The sequence below is a fragment of the Salminus brasiliensis genome, chromosome 3, assembly GCF_030463535.1.
Source record: "Salminus brasiliensis chromosome 3, fSalBra1.hap2, whole genome shotgun sequence".
Classification (NCBI taxonomy): domain Eukaryota; kingdom Metazoa; phylum Chordata; class Actinopteri; order Characiformes; family Bryconidae; genus Salminus; species Salminus brasiliensis.
Window position 1 is genome coordinate 41,427,663 of NC_132880.1, and position 26,424 is coordinate 41,454,086.

Genomic DNA, 26,424 nt, shown 5'->3' on the forward strand with positions numbered 1-26,424 from the left:
ATGTGAGCACAACACACACACACACACACACACACACACACACACACACACACATTCACCCACCTTACCAGAGCTTAGTGAAACACTCAGCACACAACCAACACATTCAGCTGGCATGCCTAGTGTCTCTCAAGCATCTCTGACGTTTAGCCCACAGAAAAACAATGGCCGTATAACCTGTTAACAAGTTGGAGGTTTGATAAAGCCTTTTATTTTCTGCATTATCCAGCGGAGGGCTCTCTACTCGTCCAGCCACATCAATGAGGATGAGGTATGTGGCTACGTTAGCTAGCTAGCCTGCCGGCTACAGTCTGTGTGGTGTTTTTCTGACTGTTTTACAGCTAGCTTAGCTAGACTAGTTAGCATAGCTAGCACTACATCCGAAAACTACGGGCTCCAGACTCTTGAGAACTAGAGCTTGACAAGCTAAATTATTCTGTCCGGTTAGGAGGTGATAGATAGTGTTTCTGATGTAAATAAATAACGGGTTAAGCAGCAGGTATCTAGTGCTAGCTAAGTTGTTGTTTGTGCTCTGCTGCAGATAGCTAGCTAGCTAACGTTACTACAGCTTTCTGGCTGAGTTAGTAGGTATCTATAGTTAACATCGATATTCCTGGTTTGAACTGATATAAATCCAACGTTAACCTGTTTACCGAAGCAACAACAGGGGCATCTCCCTGTCAGTCTCCTCCGCTACTCCTTCTTGAGGAGCTGAGCAACGTTAAAGCCGATGGTGGCAAATCCAAGTCCGGAAAGTAAAAATCCGCCCCAGGATTTCGTTCCACCTGCCTGGGCAGCTCAGCTGTCATCCGGCTGCAGCAGCGCTGCCCAAGCCGTTGGAACGAAATCCTGGGGCGGATTTTTACTTTCCGGACCTGGATTAGCCACCTTTAGTTCAAGCCTTATTTCACGGAAACCAAGAAGACAGACTAACGTGTTTGTGGTTAGAAAACGAGGCGCTTTCGGCAGGTTAGTTAACAAGTAGCTAAGTTGATTAAGATGATTAATTCTGGGTTTAATTACAGCTGACAGACCAGACGGATGATTTATTTGAGCTTGGAAATGCAGTGTGTGTTTTGTTAGTTTTACATGCAGTGCAGAATTGAGTATTACGGATGTACGATGATATCGGTATCACAGGGATCCATAATTTATCAAAATATTATAAAAATAAAAGTTTACATTTATTGTATTCTCTGAGAGCAAAATGATGGGATGTTGCTTTACTACTGAACTTAAACAACTGCATAACATTTTTTTTCTACATTAGTAACCATAGTAAAAGCTAAAGTTATATAGATGAATATATGTCTAATTTTATACATAGTATTATGCTACATATAATAGAATAATCCATAATGGATATCAGCATCAGCCCAGAAGGCCCATATCAGTTATTTTTTTTCTACATTTGTAACCCGAGTAAATGCTGCTTTTTTAATCCAGCTGTATTTAGGCCTATGTTTTGCATTTCAGAATGATGTGTTTATCGCTCTCAACAGATACGCACATGAACAATGACAGATATCGGCATCAGCCCAGAATGCAAATATCAGTGCATCCCATCAATAAGGTTGGCCACTCACTAGTTGCGTTGGCTCCAGTGGTTCTGTAAAACAGCAGATGGCTGTGGAAGTGTGGGCCTTGTTTTATGTTTGTTAATAATAATGATAAAAATAATAATATAATAATAAGTTTAAATAGTTGTTTTTAATTGGCAAGATGACTAGATTTTATCCATAATCTTATCTGTAATGTATAATTGTCTAACCATAATATTTATCATTTATTATTTATACATTGTATCCATAATTTATATATATAAAAAATTAAACCAAAATGTGATGACTCATTTGTTGTTGGTGAATTCAGGCCTAAATGTATTTTATTTGATTTATTTATTTAAGAATTATGTGTAGGCCATGCCATCATCAGCAGATATAAACCTAATCATGAACAATGTTAGATCAGATCAAATCAAAAGTTGATTTGTCTCGTACACAGTCATACACTACACAATTAGGAGTTGTACAAGCAATATCAGATATATTTACACTATATAGAGATAAGACATTATATAGAGATAAGAAATAAACGTTGTAAATATCCCAAAATAAAATATTTGTTATCTTTGTGTTTCACTCATTTGTGTTTGCCACTCGTTTTAGCCCTAGTGAGTCTGTAAAAAGGCTGTGGAAGTCCTGTAACGAATACTGTCCAGTTTGTTTTATTTACAGACCGGACCTACTTTAATGGTTTATCTCAATATGGTAGATACATAAAACACAGTGTGCCTGTAGAAATCACACTGATGTCTCTTTTCTGATGTGTGTGTGAGCAGTGCTGTTGTAGTGGCTGTGTGGTATTTGATTATCTGCCAGTGTATTTGGTGGATGTTGTGAAAGCTTATTACTGCTGTATGTTATGCCAGGAAATGGCCCACAGCCGCTGGGTCATATCAGGTAAATCTATTAAAATAAACAGACAGTGCTTGTGGGCTTGTATAAATGGTATTCCTTGTATAAATGACTGCCATGTACTTGTGTGGGATAACGGTTTGTAGTTTAATGGGAACTCACCTACATAAATTTGAGCTTTTTTTCAGATAATAACAGCAGTCGGTAGTTTTCTTGAATGTAGAAAACCTCTCAAGCTATCTGATTGTACTTTCAAGTTATTGTCGTTTCTGATCAACATATCAGATGAAATGGATGACCGTGTGAGAGGGCTTGAGCATGGCAGACAGAATGACCCAAAAACCAACCCAGAGGGTGTAGCTGGCCCCGGCGCTGCCGCTGCAGCCCTGACGCTGCACCTGCTGCTGCCGCCGTCCGCTCTGTCTCCCACGGCCCTTTTAAGGAGATTTATTAGAGCAGAAAATGGCTTCAGCAGAAAAAAAAAATGTTTTCCCATATCAACTAGAGTTTATGCACTTAGCTGTAGTGGTGGTGTTATAAAAGAGATCTCTGGGTTTTCCTGAATTATTTTGTTCTGGGAAAAAAGGATTCCAGGAAAATCCCTGGAATCTCATTCCTTTGAATGAATAAAGGAAGAAAAGGTTCAAGTTCAGACTTTTACTTAAGGATCAGAGATTGTTAAGACTGCCTTGATGAGAAATGAGGGGAATTGTAGCTGGAAATGCTTTAGAATAATTTTCTTTTTGCATGCAGATACCAGTGTTACATTGCATTTATGGCATTTAGTAAACATTTTAGATTTTTTATTTACCGGTAGATGAGAGCAGTATTAGAGAGGTTGTCTTTGTCTGCCATTGGAGGGTCAGTGTTATCCACTACTCTACACCAACCTCAAAGTATTGAGTATCTTGATTTAGTTGTTTTTTTTGTAAGATCTTTTGTAAGATTTGTAACATCCAAAACTAGGCTAGCTTAGTTAAAATGCTCTATTCTACTGTGTATTTCTACCCTACACAACAAAATACACAACTAACAACACAACCTCACACATCGGGATTGTGCGCTAGTTTTGTTGGCTAATATTTCTTCAGATTGATCAGATTAGATTTGTTTTGATATCCAGTAATATCCAGTAACGGCCTGTGAATGAAATTCTCTAATAAAACTGTAGAAAATGTGGAGATGGCCTTTTGCTTTGCTGTTGAGTTTCATTGCATACCTGTAACACTATCTGCTTGAAAGAGCAGTAAAGCAGGTTTCCAAAGCGTCAGGTTATATCAAGTTACAAACTGCCTTTGTAAATACATAAAGGATCACTGGCTTACAGCAGCCGGCCAAACCGGTTAAAATAACGGACAGAATGATTATGTCGTACAGCAGATCGACAGATCAGTGTTGAAGGTCATCTTCAATGGCAGTTAAACTGTGTGATGTACAGGCTTTTAACTTTTTTTAGACTAGAATGATTTAACATCACTCGTGCTGAAATAAGTCATAAAATTTTTTTTTACTGATTTGTGATTTCGCAGGACGTAGTATGTGACTTGAGTGCTCCCACGCCGACTGCTGAGGGGCGAGTGCCGGCGCTGGCCGCTTTGTGGCTCCCCATACTGACCTGGTCATGGGGAATACAGCCACCAAGTTCCGCAAGGCGCTGATCAGCGGGGATGAGGTGCTAGCCTGCCACCTTTACGAGAATAACCCTCAGTTTAAAGAGGCCCTGGACCCCAATGCCTCTTATGGGGAGCCCTACCAGCACAACACACCACTGCACTATGCCTCGCGCCATGCTATGAGCCGGCTTATCAGGTAAGAGCCTGAGCTGGAACAGGGCTGAGTAATTCCTGTGGAACATTTCTTTAGCAGAGAGATTTTCCCCACAGCAGTGGAGCACCAAGCATCGCAAGATAGCAGAGCAAGTGACATTTGAACACTTCTGTATTATTGATTATTATTAGATTTTATTCTGAATATTCCAATTTTAGCGATCTATACCTAATTAAATGATCCTGACTGTTTGTATAATGCGTATCATCACTGTCATTTAAAACCTTGCATCTCTATTTTGAGTAGACCAATAGAAACAAAATGGAATGAAAGATTTTACATCGACTTCAACTGAAAGTTTAAAATGTGTAAAGTCACTGCTGTAAAGTTGCCATGTTGACAATACAAGGTTTTTGCATGATAACATTTATATTTTACATGGCTGTATAGAAGATTATGACCATCCCTGGTTTGTAATGAACTTGGTCCATATTATTGTTTCCACTCACCATATACTGCAGTGACACTGACATGTTGGTGGTGTGTTAGTGTGTGTTGTGCTGGTACGAGCGGATCAGACACAGCAGTGCTGCTGGAGTTTTTAAACACCATGACCATTGATAAAGGACTAGATGATGGACGACCAACACAAACTGTGCTGTAACAGATGAGCTTCTCTCTCTGACTTTACATCTACAAGGTGGACCAACTAGGTAGGAGTGTCTAATAGAGTGGGCAGTGAGAGGACACAGTGTTTAAACACTCCAGCAGCACTGCTTTGTCTGATCCACTCGTACCACCAGCACAACACACACTAACACACTCACTACCACCATGTCAGTGTCAGTGCTAAGATTGGCCCACTGCCTAAATAATAGCTGCTCTGTGGTGGTCCTGTTGGGCCCTGACCATTAAAGACCATCAAAATTACAGGGTGAAAGGAGGCTAACAAAGTATGCAGAAAACAGATGGGCTTCAGTCTGCAATTATAGAAATATAAATTACTCCTATATAGTGAGTGGAGCTGATAAAATGGACAGAGTTAATTCCAAACCTGGGGTGGTCATAACATTCTGATATGATAGTGTATTATATTATTACCATCATTGCTCACTTATTACTTATTAATTCATGTTCAATTAAACATCGTTTAAGACACAAAGTCAAATCCTGTAGAGATATTGACCCCTAGCAAATGAAAACCTAACACAGTTAACTGCCTTGAAACAGTACATTTTGTGCCATGACACACAGAGGAGGAGATTTGCTTCCATAGACAGAATTACTGTTGAGGGCATGAGCTGGCCCCCAGCAGGCATAGTCCACAGCTACTGTGTATGGTGAGGTAAAGCCACTAGAAAGCCTTCATGTGCTTGCGCAGTGGTGTTCAGCAGCATAGCTGCCGAATGCAGCATTGTTTTACATTTTGTTTGCAGTCGAGGCAACTGCAAACGAAGGCCACAGGCAGTTCAGTGGGGAAGATGTTCAATAGCTGGTTGCACCCCCCTGAGAAAATCGCTGGTATGGTAATTACCCGCCAAGACAGCTGGCTACTTATGACTCATTGTTCCTCCTCTTTCCCTGTTCCTACTGAGTGACTCGGGTGCTTAAAGAGGCCAGGAGGATTTAGATGACCACGAGCGGATACAGAAGCTCCTCCCCTTCACGTGTGGCTTTTGTGTTTAGAACTGCGTATTTGAACATGGATGAATTCAGAATAAGCACTGTTCATTTCAGTGTAGTGATCTTTTATTAGAGATTGTAGTTTTGGGAATATTTATTATGCTTTGATCATTGCACAGCAGTGTATTTTACTTTTAAATTATTATTTCATTTTATTGCTCAGTCTAGTGCCAATTTTTACCAGCACACCATTACAAAGCAAAGACAAAAGGTACACGTTATAGCACGGACGAATCATCATTGCTCAACAATCTCAAACCTATACTTGTGTATTGTACTCCAGAAGAACAGAACATTTAAGTGACGCTGTACAACTTCACTAAAATACCTGCATTTAATTCATTTTTACTGTATTCCTTACTCTACATAATTGTTCTATTTTTTTGTAATGATAATCCAGTAAGATGTATTACCATCAGTGTCAGCTGATGAACTTGAACTATGAACTATGTTTAATATTTGTACTGTCCCAAGATACCACCCCCCCCCCCCAACCCAAGATTTTAACACTGTAATGACTTGTTCTTTGGTACACATGGCATGAATAGGCCATTGTATGCTTTCGGACAGATTTTGTGTTTGTGTTGTATGTTTTTTTTTAATGTTGTTATATTTATCTGTACTACTTAGGACCTCCTTTAAAAGTTAAGGGTTCATACGAGAGAGCTGAGATTGTGCAGAGAATGCAGAGAATTAATGCTGTTGTTTGGAGTTACATTAACTAATGAAGTTCCAGTGCCAGCTCTACACCCAGACTTCCCGGAACAAAGCGCTGAGTCATTTCTACAGAGCGGCCTAGCAGTCAACCAAGCGCTGCCTTCGCTCCTGACTCTGAAAACAGTGTAAATGAACCCAAGTCCTATCAGGAGTGCAATCTGATTCTGTTATCAATCACACTGTGGCTCCCAAAGTTGATTTACCTGAAAATGATATCCGCCTGGCCTATTATCTCTTCCTATCTTTTTGGCAATGAAGAAGCGAGTGCTTCCAGCTAAGCAGAGCAGTGTCATGCTGTGCTCTCTGTTAATGTGGTTATGATGTCTTCCTAATGCACTCTTGCACATAATGAAATATTGAGCTGTGGGGCTTTGGCCTGTGTCTTTCAAAATAACTATGATGCTCCCTGCATTTCCTTTGACTGTGAGCTGTGTGAGCACTGATACCCTTATGCTCAAGCCATCTTTTTATTTAAATAACAAGGCTGAAATTTGAAAAACTGGCGGTGTTGGCTACTGAGTAACACTGGCTGTGACCTATGTCAGTGTTATGTCTCCCCTCAACTGTCCATCTTGTGGAAATCTCTTCTGCTTCAGTTTTAAAACCACATTAATATGAAACAGATGTCTCAGAAAGGATCCCAATTCACCCCTAAAGTGATGCTGTAGTCCCTGGCCGTTAAATCACGGGCTTTCAGACTTTTTTTGAAGTCTGTTTTCTATTCCCTTATCTTCTAGGTCCTTTCTGTTCTGCAAGGATGGCAACCCCAACAAGCGCAACGTACACAACGAGACGGCTCTGCACATGCTGTGCATGGGGCCGTTCATCCTGCTGGGTGAAGGTGCTCTGCAGCCGCGCCTCAGCTGCCCGCAGCTGGACGAGCAGCGCCGTGCTGAGTGCCTCCAGATGATGCTCAGATGGACGGGGGCCAAGCTTGACCTGGGCGAGTATGAGCGAGCCGATGTCAACGCCGCAGACAACAAGAGGAGCACCTGCCTGCACTATGCAGCTGCAGCCGGCATGAAGAGCTGCGTTGAGGTACAGAGGAGCTGTCAGCCTGGAGTTTATTCTTATTAATCATTATTTTGATCGAAATATCTTTTTACTACGGGTGTAATGGTACATAAAAGCTTATTCTTATGTTTAAGCTTATTCTGATCTGTGTTGTTAGCTAGAGCACTGAGATTTCTGTTTGCACAAATGTATAAACATTATTTAAATAGGAGCATCACATAAACCACTCTAAACCATTTAAGACTCATAATACTACAAAGCTGTTGAGTAACTGACATTCTGTCTTTAACAGGTTAACCTGTTGCACATGAACAAAGAAAACATAATTGTTCGTATTAGAAAAATTATATACAAAATCTTGGTGTTTCCACATTTTTGACAGGCAGTGTGCCTTTGACTTGCAAGTCTCGTAGGAGTTGCAAAGAAGCCAACACTGTTTAACATCACAATAAACATTACACAGATAAAAATGATTTAAACAACACCTTCCATACACAGAGGTCAGACAGAGTGCTTTACATTACGTGAAATCAATTGAGAAATGGGGAAAATGCAAATAAAGGGATGTTTGTTGACCATAAAAAGGCAGAAGCTGCAGGTTCAGTATCACCTAACCCTTCGAATGTACACTGATGGGCCATCATGTCTGTGTTGCTCAGCTGTTGGTGAAGAGTGCTGCGGATCTGTTTGTGGAGAATGAGGAGCATCAGACTCCGTGTGACTGCGCAGAGAAACAGCATCATAAGGAGCTGGCCCTCAGTCTAGAGTCTCAGATGGTCTTCTCTCAGGACCCAGGGGCTCAGGAGATAGAAGCAGAGTATGCTGCCCTGGACCGAAAAGAGGTATGCTGTGTTTTCAGTATATATTTTATTTATTTAATTATTTATTTATTTCACAGCAGCACTAGTGAACTTTGAAGGCATGAGTGGAATTTTAGTGATTTTATTTTAGACAGATTGTGGAGAAATTATACAGTACTCCCAAAAATGCCTCAGCTGTTTATGACAGAGCAGTGGTATTTCAAATATCTTGGCAGAACTAGCAAGCGTTACAAATAGAGACAAACATTTTGTGTGTGTGTGTGTGTGTTGGACTTTTATTCGCCCTGGCATGGTGCTGTGACCTGCCAGTATCACTTCTTCAAAGAAAGTGCACACAGGTTAATTTCCTGCGCCCTGATGTTGTGGCAGTGGAAATGTTTGGTCGCATTAAAGGGAGATTACAAATAGCCAAACTTTCATTTGTAGTGGCAGCTGGAGACGGTCGATAGCGACGTTTATTGTTTGAGACATGATTTTTTTTTCTCTCTCGACTTTACACCCAATAACTTTAAATTGTTTCTCTGTTTTTCTGTTCTCTCTCTCTCTGTCTCTCTCTCTCTCTCTGTCTCTCTCTCTCTCTGTAGCCATATGAGGGACTTAAGCTTCAGGACCTGCGGCGGCTGAAAGACATGCTGATAGTGGAGACAGCCGACATGCTGCAGGCCCCTCTTTTCACAGCTGAGGCACTCCTACGAGCTCATGGTATGGTTCTAGCTCTTTATGGGATGCAACTCGCTGTTTCCCAACAAAAGGGAACGACTTTATAAGCAGAAATGTCGGCTCATATAATTCATGTCTGTGTGTTTCTAGATGAGCAAACACATAAATTCAGATGTCTATCAGAACATGTTCCTGGCGGTGGCAGTGATTTATTTTCGGGAAACACACTTTAGTGCAAGTCCATCTAAGTGGCATACACAGTGGAATGGAAATTAGATACAGTATATGGACAAAAGTATTGGGACGTTTATCTTAAAAATTGATTTTAGATGTTTCATTGAGTTCCATTGCCACAGATGTATAAAATCAAGTGGCTAGCCATGCAGTCTGCCTTTACACACATTCGTGAAAGAATGGGTGGCTCTAAAGGGCTTGCTGAATTCCAGTGTGGTTCTGTAATAAGATGCCACTTTTGCAACAAGTCAGTTGGTGAAATTTCTTCTCTCCTACATATTCCACCATCAACTTGGAGAAGTATTATTATAAAGTGGGAGCGTTTAGGAACCACAGCAACTGGGTCTCAAGGGTGATAGACCACGTAAAGTTAGAGACTGAGCTCTGCTGACTCAGTAACTGCAGAAATTGTGATCTCAGAAATTCATTACCCAGGCATTACTTAACCAGGCTTCAGCAAAGTATTGTTATGAAAACTACCACATTTATTTACATGTAGACATACAGTACAACGTTCTGACATGAGTTTCCATTTCATGCACTTGAGTAACCCTGCTGACTTTCCTGGACCAAAAGTTCATCATGATTCCATTGTGAGCTGTAGATGTACTTACGGCTCAGTCACAAAGCTAAAAGAATGTTGGGAGTAAATCACAAAGGGTGTGTTTTAAGCTCTCTAAATAAACAGCATGCCTGACCAACAACTGAGACAATCAACAATTTTTTCTACCAGGAAAAAGTTATAGAATATATATACATATATACATACTATAATAGTGGTTGCAATGGACTGTGATGGTAAATTATAATAAGCGGAGTAATGTTATGCTTTTCATATATTTGTTTTACTTTAAAGCAGTAGTTAAGTGAAACATCTCAGTAACATGATGTATTATTTATCCTTGATAAAGTAAATCAGCCAAATGTGCTTGTTTGGTTTACAGCAGAAAATACTAAGTTAACATTGCTAACAAACATTGGGCTGTGACTGTTACCAATATCTTCTTGGTAAATATACAGCAGTAACACACAAATAAATTATTAAAAAATCATACATTGTGATTTTTTTTTAGATTATGTTTCTCACAGTGGACATGCACCTAAGATGAACATTTCAGACCCCTCCATTATTTCTAAGTGGGAGAACTTAGAAATCATGGATCAGGGTGTTCAAATACTTATTTTCCTTACTGTATGCCAAAATCCCAATTTGTTCGCTTCAGAAATCAATCAATCTATTTGACTTTTTAAACTGCATACCGTATTATGAACCACAAATATTTTTTCGAACATCTGCATGTGTTCTGAGCAAGTTGAGACATTTTATGGGATGTGTTTACCAAAAGGAGATTGGAGAAAGTCTAAGTCCATTAGCCTAGCATCTCGCATTCTTAACTAAAAGTAAAAATAAAACATATTACTTAAAAATTCATGTTTGGGAGAGAAGAGAAGGATAGAAGAGAACGGGCACTCATCTTCCTTGTGTATCACGCTTGTCTTGGGCCAGACTGGGACAGAGAGAAGCTTCTGGAAGCCTGGATGTCTAATGCAGAGAACTGCTGTCAGCGCTCTGGTGTGCAGATGCCCACCCCTCCACCTAGTGGCTACAATGCCTGGGACACACTGCCCTCTCCTAGGACGCCCCGTACCACCCGCTCCACGCTCACTTCCCCTGATGAGATAAGTTTGTCACCTGCAGACGAGGGACTTGCCCTGGTGAGTCACTTCCTGCAAAACAGGAGGATAATTACTGCCTGCAATTAACAGTTACCTACTCGCGTCAGCTAAGTCATGACCAAGAATCATGTAGCCACTTTAGATTGTTCTCACAAGTGTTCCGTATACACAAGTATGGATGCATTATTCAGTGAAAATGTCATGAAAGTGTGTTTGTTTGAGGTAAATTACTCCTTTTTTTCCTTCCTGCTAGTGTGGAATTTGCATGTGCGCTATTTCTGTGTTCGAAGAGCCTGTGGACATGCCGTGTGGGCACGAGTTCTGCAGATCGTGCTGGGAAGGGTGAGTTTTGTAAAATAAAAAAAACTTAATTTAAATTAAACTTAAGGACATTTGAGATCAGAATTACTTCATTCACCATATATGTCACACATGATGAATTTGTCTTGGTGCACACATGTATGACTTAGTAAACCTAGTAAACACTGACATTTATTCATACTAGGAGACTAGGGTAAAAAAGAAGAAATAAAAAATATATATTAAATACTTTTAAATGATCACTAACGTTTAGTTTTCTGTGTTTATAGGTGTATAGGTAAGGATTATTGGAAATGCAGCCTACCTAATTGCATCTTCCTTGTTCACTGCAAAAATGATACGCTATATGAGGTGGGGAGGTGATCATAGTAGAACGCCTTCCCTGGACAGCAGTGACAGTTACTTCAACAAAGACTGGATAAAAAAATAAAAAATGAAGGAGCTGGTGTCCCAATACTTTTGTCCATATAGTGTATCTTGGCAAATTACACCTTAAATTTAGTCAGTATATTTAGTGTTTCTCATTGTGGGACTCATGTAGGGATTGTGTAAGTTCAGCTTATTTTTAGATGTTTGTACTTTTTAAGAATGTTTTTGCATTTTAAATGTTTAATTAAAAAATGTATTTAAAAAATTATAATCACAAGTTGTCTTTTTATATTTACAAAGCATAACAAAGTCAATTTATCAGATACTACCTGAGACTACCTTATTTTTTTCCTAAAACAATCTCAAAATTGTAAATATATTAGGGCTGCACACTATTGGATAAAACTGATGTTGTTTTCCCTCTTTGATATACATTGCGATATTAAAAAAGACAGGAATTGTCACCAGATTTAACCAGAAGTTAGTGATCCAGCATGCCTTGATATTAGTAATGCACTTGGTATATCCATGATTGGAGTAAAATAAACAGTATTGGTCAGATATAATCTGCCTCTAGTAGACAAAGGATGGAAAATGAGAACAGTGCTTATTTTCCTTCTGTATTAAGCAGCAAAAAAGTTTTAGCATGACATGTTTAAATAATTTGACATTGCATCTGACATCCCGAAACAACACATTGTGCAGCCCTGTTGTATATTTTGGTCAGTGACCAACTTAAAGCTCTCTGTTTCAGGTTTTTAAACGTGAAAATCCAGGAGGGAGATGCACATAATATCTTTTGTCCAGCCTATGATTGCTTCCAGCTGGTTCCAGTAGAGGTCATAGAGAGTGTGGTTTCCAGGGAGATGGATAAACGCTACCTGCAGTTTGACATTAAGGTACAGTATAACAGTTTAAACCTGCATAAGATGAACTCTAACATAAGAAAGAACTTACTTTTCGCCTTCATCTGTGCTTTTTTTTTTTAATGTATTAATGTCAGTAAAAACAGGCCAGTTCTATTTGTTCTAGGCCAGTTCTATCTATGAATATGTGCATTTGGTTCCTATGGCCAAACCAGTTGAATAGTTGAGTAAGAGGGGCTTCTTGTATTTTTTTTGTATTTGTAGGCTTTTGTGGATAACAACCCAGCTATTCGCTGGTGTCCTGTAGCGAGGTGTGAGAGAGCGGTTCGGCTTTCTAGACCTGGCACTACTGCCACTGACCCTCTTGGCTTCCCACTTCTCTCTGCTCCGGCTGTGGACTGTGGAAAGGGCCACCTCTTCTGCTGGTGTGTGCCTCTGGCACTCTTTTTAGCCACCTGTCTAGTTGTAAATGACTAAATATTTGATATATCTTTTTTCGATAGTCCAAGTACCTATTGTGTTAACGTGTTGCTTTCTTTCCTCTGTGTTTCTTGCCAGGGAGTGTCTTGGTGAGGCCCATGAACCATGCGATTGCCAGACATGGAAAATGTGGCTGCAGAAAGTCTCTGAGATGAAACCGGAGGAATGTAAGAGAATTTCCGAACTTCTATAGTACTTCTAATATTTCTAAATGTAGTGTTTATTTTATTTATTATTTTATATAGCTATTTATGTAGTTAGTCTGCAAATGTGTACTCTAGTATAATTAACATTTTTGTTCTGCATGTGCATCTACATAATATGCAAATATAAGATGAGCCATAACTTACTTTCTGATCTTTCTTGGATAGTGGCTGGTGTAAGTGAAGCTTATGAAGATGCTGCCAACTGCCTGTGGTTACTCACTAACTCCAAACCATGTGCCAACTGCAAGTCGCCTATTCAGAAAAATGAAGGCTGCAATCACATGCAATGTGCCAAGGTCAGTGGAATTTAGCAGGTATATCTTTGTTGCCATTCGGATTTATGTTTACCTATTTGTCAAATCAAAGAAGCGGATCCCTAAGAATTGCCTTGTGCTTGTTTTTGAAAAAGACCCTTACTTTTATAAAGACGCTCTTATTGAAAGGAGACTTGGTAGTAATCAAGAAATCAGACCCACAATGAGAGATAACTGTCAGCACTATCATAGACAGTCAGAATAAAAGGTACCAGAGATCTTTACAAAACAATGTGTCAAACTACAGAACAGGAGTTTGTCTGCCTTCACTCAGTATACACCAATGAACCATAACATTTGTACCACCTGCCTGTCCTTGTGTCGCAACTCAATCTGACCATTTAAGGTATTGACACCACAAGACCACTGAAGGCATCCTGTGGTATCTGCTTCCAAGACAGTAGCAGCAGATCATTTAAGTCCTGTAGGTTGTGAGGTCGGGCCTCCTTGGTTCGCATCAGTGAACCTTAGGTGCCTGTGACTATTGCCTTTTATCTGGTTTTCCTTCCATGGAGCACATTTCATAGATACTGACCACTGCATACCAAAAAATAACCCTTGACCATAGTTTTAGAGATGCCCTGGCCTTGTTGTCTACTCATCACAGTTTGGTTCTTATCAAAATGACTCTTTTTTTAAGCTCGCCCCTTTTTCTGCTTTTAACACATCACCTTCAAGAACTGACTGCTCACTTGCTGCTTGCATACTGCTCCCTCCCCCTGGCAGATGCCACTGTAGATTTACATTTACATTTACAATTAAGGCATTTAGCAGACGCTCTTATCCAGAGCGACTTACAAAGGTGTGGATGAAGATAATCAATGTTTTGCACTTACCTGTCAGTGAAACTAAAGTTATGGATGAACAGTATAAAGTATTGGTATAAGTTTCCAAGCCACTACATTTCATTAGGTAATCAGGTATGTTGGTGGTTTAATTGAACAAATTCATACAATGGCTAGAGCACATTAAGAAGAAGAGCACAACATTTCTTCTTCTAACCATTTTACAATATGGCAAAAAAAAAAAAAAAAATAAGGAAGTTCTTTTTTTAGAAATCTCAATTGTTAATTGTTATTAATATTTTGTTTTGAGTCTAATTATATATGCTTTCATTAGTGTTTTAGAAGCAAAAGCGCAGCTTATACTTTTAAACAATGTGGCTGGTTTAGGACATCTGCACAGTACCATTAATATGAATACACATGAATAAAGCTAGCATTATTGCTAACCATTGTCATGCAAAAAAAATCACCGACCATTTAATGGGTTTTCATGGAACAAATAAAATAAAGTATTTACATGGTTTTTTTTTATTAAGAATCAAATATTTCCAGTCAGGATTCTTATTTGAGGGGGTGGCACTCTGTGTGTATTAGCCGTGCAGCCTCTCATCCATAATGTACCCAGTGTATGCGATGCTAAGGAGCTGTTTTGACGTCAGAGGCAGGTGCCTGAATAAAAGCTTATGTAGAGGCCCCAGCCTCCCTGTTATTTCCCTAATGAAAGCTTAACTCGGACTTTGAGTGACAGGCGGTGAGACGGGGGAGGGGAGCGCTATTCACAGCACCCTCACACTGATGGGAAAGAAGATGGCAAAATGAAAGCTAAATGCATGTTTGGCTGAAGATATTTATTAATATCCAAGAATAGTGAGAGCTTTGAGCTGAAACTGAAGCTATACTGAGGCTGATATTGATGTTAAGGCATTTGAAAAGGCCTTTATGGCTGGTTTTGCATTTGAATTTGAAAGTTATAATTATTTTTTACTTTGTACTCTGTGTGGCACCTTGCAAGACATTTGGCCTAATTTATTGCATGTTGGGAACTTTACTAAGGCCATAGATCCTCTGGCTTGGCCCTTGGTGATTAAAAAGAAGAAGGTCAGTTGCTACTGTGGTTCTTCAGCACTTTGTTGTCCATTGAGTATTAATGTGAGTTCTGTTGAATGTATTGCAAATATGTGCTAGGGTTTCTTTCTCTTAATCTTTATAGATTCCATTTAGTTTCCATGACCTGAGCATGTCAGGCTAAAGGTTGTGCTAGTTTCTTTTGAAGCATGATTTAGACGAGTGTGAAAAGCAGCTCTCTGCTGTATGAAGAGCACTACAGCCTTGCTGGACGATGCAGAGCCCTTAACCTTGTGTTACCTGCGGAGAAGCAACTGCTTTTGTTGCTTGGAAACGAGAGGACATTTCGGACTAAAGAGCATTGATTAGATCCTTTGAAAGATCATGCTGCTGCTTTTGTGCTGTGAATGAAGGACACACTTAGAACAGTTGGAGTGTTTGTAAAGAATCAAGACCCAGAACGTGGCAGATACTGTTTTCTGACCAGGGTCTTTTCTGCCTAAAATGCTATAGCATTTAAGCCATTTTTGTGTTTGCTTCTGGTGCATTCTAGTATTTTATTGCTGGCTCTGTGTTGTCATGGATTTGGGAAATTAGGTTCAGATTTTCTAAATTTTTTATAAAAATTAATCAAATAAATTGTTACAGAGCTTAATCAGCTTTTAGAAAATGCCTTATTATAAAATCTATTATATTGGATTTTTGCATACATTAAATACCATGGGTTTTAGAGTTTATTTTTATGTGATAAAAAAAGAAGTAATTTTTATGTTATTGGGTCTGTAAGACAAATCTACTCAAGTATTGTAACATTTTAAGCTGTAGTATGAATTTACATGATATAAATATTGAACCACTAAAAAGTTTGTATACCCCTTTACTTGAATACATTTGACCTGAAACAGACCTTCATATAGTTCCCTAAACTAAAAAAGGGAATAAACAAAACAAATGATTACATCTTTTTACATTCTTTTACTGAGAAAATTATCTAAAATTAAATATTGTTTTCTGAAAAAGTATGTGATCCTGAATTAGTTGACAGGGGTTATTGAAGTTTTTCACACAAGAGGATAGCAAACAGGTATGCGCTGAGGACAACATAAACTTTAGTATAAAAGTGTATAAAAGAAAAGAGTTTCACCACACATGTTAATGTAAGTCCTACTTCGGCCTAAAAAGATTCCTGAGAGCCTCAGAAAAAGAGCGAATGTCCAAAGAGTGTTAGGCAGAAGATCTACAAATGAAGGCAATTCAGTACCACTGTTACTCTTTTAAGAAGTGGTCATCCAGCAAAAATCACTCCAATGGCAAAATGAATAATGTTACAGGAAGTCACAGAGAACCCCAGGGTTACATCTAAGGACACAGAATAAAATACAGTACATCTACTACTACTACTACTACTTATAGTAATACTAAGTTGTAGTTACAATAATACTTTTTTGGTATCTTGTAATACCTTAATGTGCATTTCATATTACAAGTTCTTATCACCCAGCTTTACATAAATGGGTGTGGCTTGTTATGGCCTTGGTTTGTAAAAAACACCCTTAGTAAATACCCTAATATGTTTGATAGTAGATCAAACTCTTTAATTATTTTTCTCTCTGTAGTGTAAGTATGATTTCTGCTGGATCTGTCTGGAAGAATGGAAGAAGCATAGTTCCTCCACTGGAGGATACTACCGGTGCACTCGCTATGAGGTCATTCAGCAGGTGGAGGAGCAGTCAAAGGAGATGACAGTGGAGGTTGTATACTCGCACACACACACTGCAGTGTTTTTCGTTTTGCTTGGGAGAACATTCTTTTTGTTTTGTGCTTATGCTGGAAACACAGATTGAGACTTGTCATGATGGAGTTGGGTAAAAATGAAAAACTTTGCATTGAAATTATCTTTCTTTGGATGTTCACGATGGTTTCAGACTGAAAAGCACACAGCTCACATTTTCCTTAAGCTAGAGCTTTTACCAGGATCATTCCTAATCGCATCGGTCTTCACAGGCGGAGAAGAAGCATAAGAGCTTTCAGGAACTAGACCGCTTCATGCACTACTACACTCGATACAAGAATCACGAACACAGTTACCAAGTGAGTACTTCCTTCCTGGGTTAGATTGGTTGTGCGGCTGTTTGGTTGGTAGTCACTGATGAAACTGTCCTGGACATCTCTAATGTCTCCGCTCCAGCTGGAACAGCGCCTCCTAAAAACGGCCAAAGAGAAGATGGAGCAGCTGAGTAAAGCTTTCATCGGTCGTGAGTAGCAATCAGATTTCAAGGGTGTCCAACTGTGCACTGTATTCCCCTCACACACCTACTCGGGCACTCCCAATCATATATGTCTTAATGATCTGTAAAGTACAGTTTTTCTTTTTCTTTTTTTCACTCTCCAGGAGAGGGCACTCCACCTGACACCATGTTCATTGAAGATGGAGTTCAAGAACTTCTCAAGACCCGACGTATCCTTAAGTGCTCTTATCCCTACGGTTTCTTTTTGGAACCCAAAAGCACAAAGAAAGAAATATTTGAACTTATGCAGGTACTGATTTCCTATCTTCCTTTTAATATATTATTGTTGGAACAGTCTTCACCCGGTATCATTCTGTCTCTGCTCAGACTGACCTGGAGATGGTGACAGAGGACCTTGCCCAGAAGGTGAACAGGCCTTACCTTCGCACCCCTCGCCATAAGATCATCAGTGCTGCGTGTCTTATTCAGCAGAAGAGACGAGAGTTCCTGGCCTCTGTGGCACGAGGCGTGGCCCCTAATGACTCCCCTGAGGCCCCACGCCGAAGGTATGTACTGCACTACCCACTGCACAGCCCCTGCATATTCCATATTTCAGTGCAAATAACCAGAGATGCATTTGTCTACCAAGTGTAAATGCATGTGGCTTAAATCCTACCAGGAAATAATACAGGTATAATGGTGTATAATAGGTATAATGTGTAGGTGTTTCAATACTTTTGTCTGTATAGTGTGTGTTTGTTGGAAAATGTTTTGACTAACACTCAAATTTGTAGTACCTTAATTTTTAAGAGTGTAGCCCATATGTATTTAGCCCACTGAAGCACTCATCACTTTCTAGGATTAAGATTTTCTTACTACTTCTATTTTTCCATAAGGTTTTGTTGTTGTTTCCATGTATTTAATAAAATATAGATCCGTCTAAATATTTCCCCCTTCTTTGTTTCAGTTTTGCTGGTGGGACGTGGGATTGGGAGTATCTAGGATTTACCTCTCCTGAGGTGCGAGAACTGCTCATGTCTCTGTGAACATTTCTGCTCTTTAACTGCTGTTGCTCAGCTAACACTAAGCTAACTAGGATGCAAACAGCTTGAGTTCCAGGTCCAGCTGCATGTAATTTGTGTGAGGTGCTTCGTGCTGCTGTTAGCAGCAATAGGTCACTGTGTCTCATTCTGTGTCTAAAGATGCTGAGGGATCACCCAATACTGGGAGGGAGGGAACACAGTGAGAACTTTGACAGTACAGGAGACCAGCAGCAGGTACCACAGAAATCACTGTCGACCCTCTGGAGGGAAAAAGTATTTTTTATATTTTATATTCAGTTTTATATTCATCCATTTTGATATCATTACCACGTTCTCAGAATGATCCCACCAACATTTCTCCATCCATTTGTATAGTTTGTTTTTTTTATAAGACTTAAGTAAGTGTAATAAGATGGAGAAATGTCATGTTAACCAGTTCAGTTTGGACATCAACCCTCCTGTAATTAACTCCTGGTGTCAGTATACCCTCACTAAATTCCTTTTTCTTCCTTATCTTATTATGTCCAGCTTCAGTCTGATCCGTGCTGTGGCCTAGCTATTCTCGAATTGATGAGATGCACTCTCGCCTGCTTACTATATGTGGCCAGTCTGCTTTAGCATGCCTTCAGCATTACATAAGACTGCATGCACTCCCTCTGGCACAGTGAAATTACGTGGGCTTTTTTTCATGAAGCCTTTTCATTTGTTTGTCTGTAGTCCACCAGTATGTTATGCTCTAGCTAAGACCAACTTGGTCTTGTACCTTAGACACCATCAACATTTCTGTTCATTTCTCTTATTCATTAATACAAAAGACATCTGTGGTCTGTTGGCATTAAATAGTGCATGGCATGTAAAGGTTTTTGTTTTAATAATGTGAATTTAATTACATCCTTCAGCCTCTTTATACGCATTCCGTTTTCTTTGGGACACAGTTACAACTAGCTTCAGATGAACAATGTGTGTATGTGTGTGTTTGACTTCTTGGTGCAGGAGTACTCAGAGTTCCAGTACAGACGGAGGCACAGGCAGCGGAGGAGAGGGGATCTGCTCAGCTTGCACAGTCTCCGCAGCAACACCCCTGAACCCAGCGACCCAAATGGCAGCAATTTAGGTACTCCTCTCTCATCTGAGTGGCTTTTAGTCAATACCATGCTACAGGCATGTGGCAAAATTAGGACACCTCATAAAAATGTTATTGTAATTACATTGTAATTAAGAGAAATGCAATTACTACTTAAAATGCCTCAAATTAGAACCAGGTGCAGCACATCAGCTGTAGATTATTAGGATTTGGTTAGAGAGGATTGTGGGGGAGCCTGATTTATTTAAACCTCAGACATTTAGCTTGGTTTGCTCTTGATTTGATGAAGTGAGTGGTAAAGATCATCATGATCCAAATAACTCTCTAAAACCTTTGGAAACAGGATTCTGGGACAAAATAGATTCCAGGATTTAAAAGAGATCTCAGAACAATTAGATATCATCTGTTCCTAAATGTTCTTATAAATAATCTATATTCTTTACAAAGGCAGAATATATAAAACATCTGCCAACATGGTCAGGTCAGGATGTCCTACCAAGTTCAGACTAACAGCAAATCCCAAGATGTGTAAAGTGTCCAACAGTCCTAAACTGTCCTCATAGGACCTACAGGTAGCTCTTCCTACAGCCGATGTAAAAATACAGAAAGAAAAAATTTACCATCAGAAAGAGACCACACAAGTTGTCATGGGAGGTGTGCAAGAATAGTATATTGCTTCATGGTGCTGCCAAAGCAGGAAATGTGTCTTTGGTTTCATCATTAAAAAAGGAAATTAAACAACAGACACATCAACAATACACATTACAGAATATACATAACCTACAAAAACCTCAATACAAATGAACACAAACTGTTAATGTATTTAATAGCATTAGAAACTATCCCTTCTAGATCTTCTTTTAATCAGGTACTCTAGCTTCAGCCTGAAGGAATCAACTCAAACTCAGCATGTATGGAATGCATCAGGTCTGTGGGTTTCCTGAGTAATGCTCCATTATAAAGATCATCTAATGACTTTTGCTGCTGGCCTATTATTTTCCCTGCCTCCTTGATGATCCTAGCCATTTTATTTTACTTACCGATCTTCAATGTCAGTACCACACAGAAATATTAATCACCAGCCAGCCCCAACCATCAATCCTCAATATTTAAAACAGCCTATACTTTCCACAGATTGTTGTATGTTGTAAAATCTCTCTAAAAGCTCCTTGTTTTTTCCAGCATTAATTAATGAATTAAGAAACCTTTGCTGCCAAAACAAAAACAAGGCAAATGTGCTGCACCTGATTCTAGTTTTAGGTGTTTTAAGTACGAATAAATTTGGCGGCGTTTTTCCTTAACTTCCCTCCTTCCTTAACTTTTTCCTTAAACTAAAATTACATTTCTATTAGTTATATTGGTAACACTTGTATGTGTGTAAATGTTAGGGAATCGTTGATGTGTTCAAATTATAAAAGGAAAGATGAATTGAGTGTGTTTTTGTTCACAGACTCTCAAGAAGGAAGTGGCTCAAGGAGATATGGTGTCACTACAGTGAGTTTAGCCTCTACTTTTATAATGAAGAGCTCCTGAGCAGCTTTTAGTAACTGAAGTTAATTGAACTGTGTGAGAGATACCACTCATTATTACTACTTCACCTGTTTGAAGAGCACTATACTGCACGTTTTGAGCATGAGATGGCTCTATCAAGTCCAATCAAGCATTAATAAGATCTCTTAATTCATAGGAGTTCTCAGCTGTATTCCTATGGAAAAGTGTGAACTAGAGATTTCTGTTTTCAATTGCTGAATGACTCCTAAAATATGGTGCTCATTATGGAGAGTTTTGTTTTGTTGCAGGCTCTTGGATCATTGGATGAAGACGACCCAAACATCCTGCTGGCCATCCAGCTGTCCCTGCAGGAGTCCGGGCTGGCCTTGGACTCTGAGCCTCAGGACACGCTTAGCAACGAGGCCTCACTTGGGGCCATTGGCTCCTCTCTGCCTTCCAGACTAGAGCCTGTCCCTCACACTGTGGAGCTTCCCCGTGCCTCACTCAGCAGCTCTGAGCTGTTGGAGCTAGGGGACAGCCTCATGAGGCTGGGCAACATCACCAGCCAATACACCCCCACTAACATGCACTCCTACGCAGATGCCCCAGGCTTGGACCCCTCTGCCAACACAAATCTGCTTGGCAACATCATGGCCTGGTTCCATGACATGAACCCCCAGAACATTGCACTGATCCCCTCAGCCACTGCTGATGCTAGCCCTGACGCGCCTCCTTCTGATGAGACACTGAAACTCCACCCCCAGCCACAGGAGGGGGAAACTGAAGTAGAAAAGCCTGAGCAGAATCTCCACTGTCTGATTAAAGATAATGAAGTGTTGGAGAGGCCGAGCCTTTTGGAGCTGGAGTGCGTGGACGGTTCAGAGCCGACTAAGACCGAAGCAGATTTGCAAGAGTTGCACTACAGTGTAGACCTCGGTAGCACTGCTCCTCATGAGAGCGACTGTGACCCCCATCCAGAGCCCACTGAGCTCTCATCAGAATGGGAGGAACAAGAGCACCTGGTCTGAGGAAGGAGGCAAATGCAAACACCTCAACTTGCGTGCTCTTACTGTGGCCAAACACTATTCATAGGATCAGTTATTGTAAGGGATAGAGAACATTAAGAAAATTAAGAGTTAATGCCTTGTGGTTAAGCAACATGTCAGTGTTGTGAGCTTACTAGGGGCCGATTAAAGGAATACTCCTGAGTTTCATAACAATTTCAAGGGTTGCACCGATTTGCGTTTTGTAGGCTGATGCGGACATCCCATATATGTTGTGTACACTGTTCATAGTGATGCAATTTGGGCTACATCCACCTAGATTGCAGTTGCACAGAAATAAGTTACAAATGCAGAGAAATGTATAAAATGCAGACATAGTAGCCAAAATACTCTGCTCTTCCAGAGTATAGTAAATGCATCACAGATCGGTTTGAAATATTGATCAAATCAAAACATCTGTCTCATGCTTATTCTTTTTTTATGCATCCAAGTCCAGTATAATTGTTCAACCCTACTAATTACTATTTATATTAGCCATTTGGCTTCTATTGTAAGTGTTTTGGAGTACACTGGTTTGCTGTTCTTTTACTAAGAAGGGAAATCAAGGCACCACCTAACACATTTTGTTTTTGGCTAAATGATTTTAAAAGTATTTAAGCACTACCTTACTATGTTATCTAACCCCACTATGTGGAGGCAAATTATAATATGCTACCTGAAGAAGTCAAAAGAAATTAATGTAGGTGTAAATTTAACGTTACCTACAACGTCTCAAATTTTATATATATATATATATATATATATATATATATATATATATATATATATATATATATATATATATATATATATATATATAAACACACACACACACATTGGAATAAGTTGCTTTAAGGCACAAAAAAGGTAGAAATATCAGATTTCTGTAACAATTCATAGATGATGTTGCTATGGGAATGGATGATGCTCAGAAGCATATCTGACTAGAAACTGTTCCTTTTACATTTTACTCTGTGTTAGATGGTGCCCTGCTCTTCTGTACGGGTGTCTCACAATTATTGCCCATGGTAATTGGTCATACGCTGCAGGCATGGCAGATGGGGATTAGGCTGAGAAACATTGGAGTATTCCTTTAAACCAGGGGTGGCAAACATATGGCATACAGGTTGGAACCCACACAGTAAAGGTTCTAATCCCACCCGACAAAAAACAATGTTGAATCCCAAAGTTTTCTGACACTCTCCAAAAACCACACTGACACTGTGGATACCCGTGCATTTGGATATATATATATATATCACTGACACAAAAAGCCTTATTTCTGACCTACAGGCATAAACAGGGAGACAAAATAACCCCACAGCAAAACTCATCGAAATCTCTATTTTACTGCCACCTTGCTAAGACAGAAACTGATTTTCTTCAGAGACGTTAGCTATTGGAGTTTAAGCATTGTGTGAATCTTCAGGGTCGAACACTGACACTGTTTATGAACAAGTGGGTTCATTCACTTTTTAAACTGCAGAAATGTTCACAAGTCTGCTCTTATAATGACTGATGCCATTGTCCTTGTAAATTCAAGAAACCCCAAATAAGAAAAAATCTCACTTTGTGAAAAATGAGAAAGTGGATTTTAAGAAGAAATTTCTTCTGGTGAATAAGGCCCATTGTTATTATATTTTAGCTCTGATTGAGCCTGTTTGTAAAGCTGAAAGTTGGTGTTAGTCTATCAGTGGCACAGTTGTCTTTCACCAACCAGAGAAAGTTAGTCAGAGTTTGTCACTCAGCCGCTGTTCCACTAAAAGTGCTAATGATATTTAATTCTCCATTAGCATACTATGAACTTTGTGCCTGGAAAAAGTGGGTACAGGATTGAGTTTTCCAATAAAAATCTGCCCGTCCCCCTTGACATTGGAGTGCGTGTGAAGTGGCCTGTTACTTCAAATGGGTTTGCCACCCCTACTTTACACAATACTGGTGAAGGAAACGCACAGGGACACACAGATATCCACCGTAGTTAGGATGTCATGGTTGGGGGGGGGGGGGTCAAGTAGGCCTAAGCTGTAGGTCTGTGGCAGTGTGTATGTGTCAGGGTGAAAATACCTCTGAAATAATACAACAACAGTATATTAATGTCCCTTAATACATCAACGTTTACTCACTTAGCAAGACCAGTAAATGGCCCAAATAGCCCGTATAACCTAATATTCTCCTTTAGCATACAACAGGTCTACTTAAAACCCCCAGCCTAACTACGGTGGATACCCATGTGTCCCAGCAAAAATATGATTACCCTAGCATTTGGACACATATATATATAGTCACTGATACACAAAAGCCTTATTTCTCCACAATGACAACTTTTCAGGAGAAGAAAAAAAACCTTTCAACAGAGATTCAAGGTTTTTGCATAACAGCGACTTTTTATACTAAAATAAAATGAAGAGGAGAATGTTGAGAAGGTCTAATTCTTATGAAGAACCACCAAGATAGGGTTTGAAAAACAAACCCATTTAAGTATGTCTGTCAATGGAAAGTGAATTACACTGCTATTTCATTTTTTTTCTTTTTCAAAAGGACAAAAATGTGCTCATACACGTGTGAACGATTGACATCAGTGAAGCTTCTGATGTCTTTAAAAAATAAAGTCCTGCAGTGATCTCAGTCCACAAGCTACTCCATGATCCCACCATCATTCTTGCTTGCTTGCTTTATGCACTTGCACACAAACCTGTGGCACTTTGTTAAGAGATTTGCCTCGAATGATCTGATCCCACATCTTGAACAGTGCCTCAGAGGCATCCCGGTGATGACATTGTGCCTACTTTTGCTAAGAGCTAGGTATATATCCAAGCTCGTCCTCTCCCTGACGTGGTTGACTGCTAAGCATTATTAAATGTTGCAGTATTCTAGACAGGCTGTGATATCTGGTAACACAACTGGAAACGTTTCTTAATGTGCCACCAGAGGCCACTAGAGCTCGAGTCGAGTTTTCCTCTATACATGCTCATTCAGTTGTATCATTCAGTGTGCCTTTTATGCCCTTCCCCTGTATGTATATTTGTGTGGTGCCACATTTAAGTTAACCTCTTATTGTGAGGATTTCATTCCCTTAATGAAATGTAAAAGAGACTGCATTTTTTTTTGTTACCTAGAAAACCACACTTTTACAATCAAAGCATTTTGCAGGAACATTTTGTATTTTCATGGGCCAACCATGTGTATAATCATTGCTTGGATTTCTTTTACACTGGACTGAGTCCTGTGTAGTTGGAATGTACACTCTGAAATGCGGAGTGAGAGGCTTGCAAACGAGAGTCGCAATGTGTGTATGACTAAAGTGTCATTTATAAATTGCATTGTGTTTTACTGTGATTCATTTCAGTGCCCTGGGTTGAATTAATTGTAATAGATTACAGACATTTTGCTTGGAAGAGTTATGAGTGTTTTCCTTCATTTTTAATGATTCAGACATCTGTTTCTGTACATGGATGTAGTCCATGTGAATTGATCGTGGTTAATAATGACCATGCGGTGGTCTGTTCAGAACAATATGCAATTTTTGAAGTAAAAAAAAAAAGTTGGCAGACTGGATGCATACGGATTCCTGCACATCCCAACTAAGTCAGTGTCTGGCTTATATAAAAAGTGTAATTTTAGGTTGCTTAATGGAATATGTAAAGCTAGGTCCAGTTTCCCCAAAAGCATCTTAGTATTAAGATCATCAGAACTGTTAGAGAGAGAGTGTTCAGTGTGATGCTCGCTTGATCATTTAGGTAAACATCTTTGTGTTGAGATGCTTTTGGAAAAACAGCCCGGTGTTTATTTTGTTTAAGCGAAGGGTGACAGTCAGGTTCTGAACTGTGAAGAGAATGTCATGATTGAAATAGATGATGATTAGACTATTTGTAACTTTCTGTTATGCAACTGTTATTTATTTCAGTTTTCCATCACTCATCATCGCTGCCAGTATCTCCAAAAAAGTAGCACAAGAAGCAAAACAATCCATAACTTAGTGTTATTATAACAAAGGTTAATTTCAAGTAATTCTGTATAATTTTCTTTGCCCGTTTCCCATGAAATTTTGATATGTTGTAAATGGTATGTGGTTATTTCAAATTATGTAAAAAAAGACACAAATGTAGATACAAGGTTTTGATCTGGCAGTGTTGTTATTT

The 26,424-nt window shown here is 39.4% G+C and overlaps 1 protein-coding gene across 2 annotated transcripts; it reads left to right on the top strand.

Annotated features, from left to right (window-relative positions):
• Positions 1-25,680, top strand: ankib1a (ankyrin repeat and IBR domain containing 1a). Of its 2 annotated transcripts, XM_072676264.1 has the most exons (21): positions 2-271; positions 3,947-4,226; positions 7,322-7,622; positions 8,258-8,440; positions 9,004-9,121; positions 10,821-11,029; positions 11,244-11,332; positions 12,435-12,579; positions 12,811-12,971; positions 13,105-13,193; positions 13,398-13,528; positions 17,013-17,147; positions 17,401-17,487; positions 17,585-17,651; positions 17,789-17,934; positions 18,012-18,190; positions 18,592-18,643; positions 18,827-18,901; positions 19,661-19,781; positions 21,202-21,245; positions 21,551-25,680. In XM_072676264.1, exons 2-21 carry the CDS (start codon positions 4,039-4,041, stop codon positions 22,268-22,270), a joined length of 3,240 nt encoding a protein of 1,079 aa, XP_072532365.1. In that variant the 5' UTR covers positions 2-271; positions 3,947-4,038; the 3' UTR covers positions 22,271-25,680. The 2 variants fall into 2 exon arrangements, with proteins under 2 accessions (XP_072532366.1, XP_072532365.1); XM_072676265.1 differs by lacking the exon at positions 18,827-18,901 and having other exon boundaries at positions 1-271.
• The last annotated feature ends 744 nt before the right edge of the window (positions 25,681-26,424 follow it).

Excerpts from the sequence above, each read along its gene's own strand:
- ankib1a (XM_072676264.1), top strand. The coding sequence starts at position 4,039 with ATGGGGAATACAGCCACCAAGTTCCGCAAGGCGCTGATCAGCGGGGAT. Across the intron at positions 17,488-17,584 it reads ATCACGAACACAGTTACCAA|CTGGAACAGCGCCTCCTAAA; the intron begins GTGAGTACTTCC and ends TCTCCGCTCCAG. Across the intron at positions 18,644-18,826 it reads TAGGATTTACCTCTCCTGAG|ATGCTGAGGGATCACCCAAT; the intron begins GTGCGAGAACTG and ends CTGTGTCTAAAG.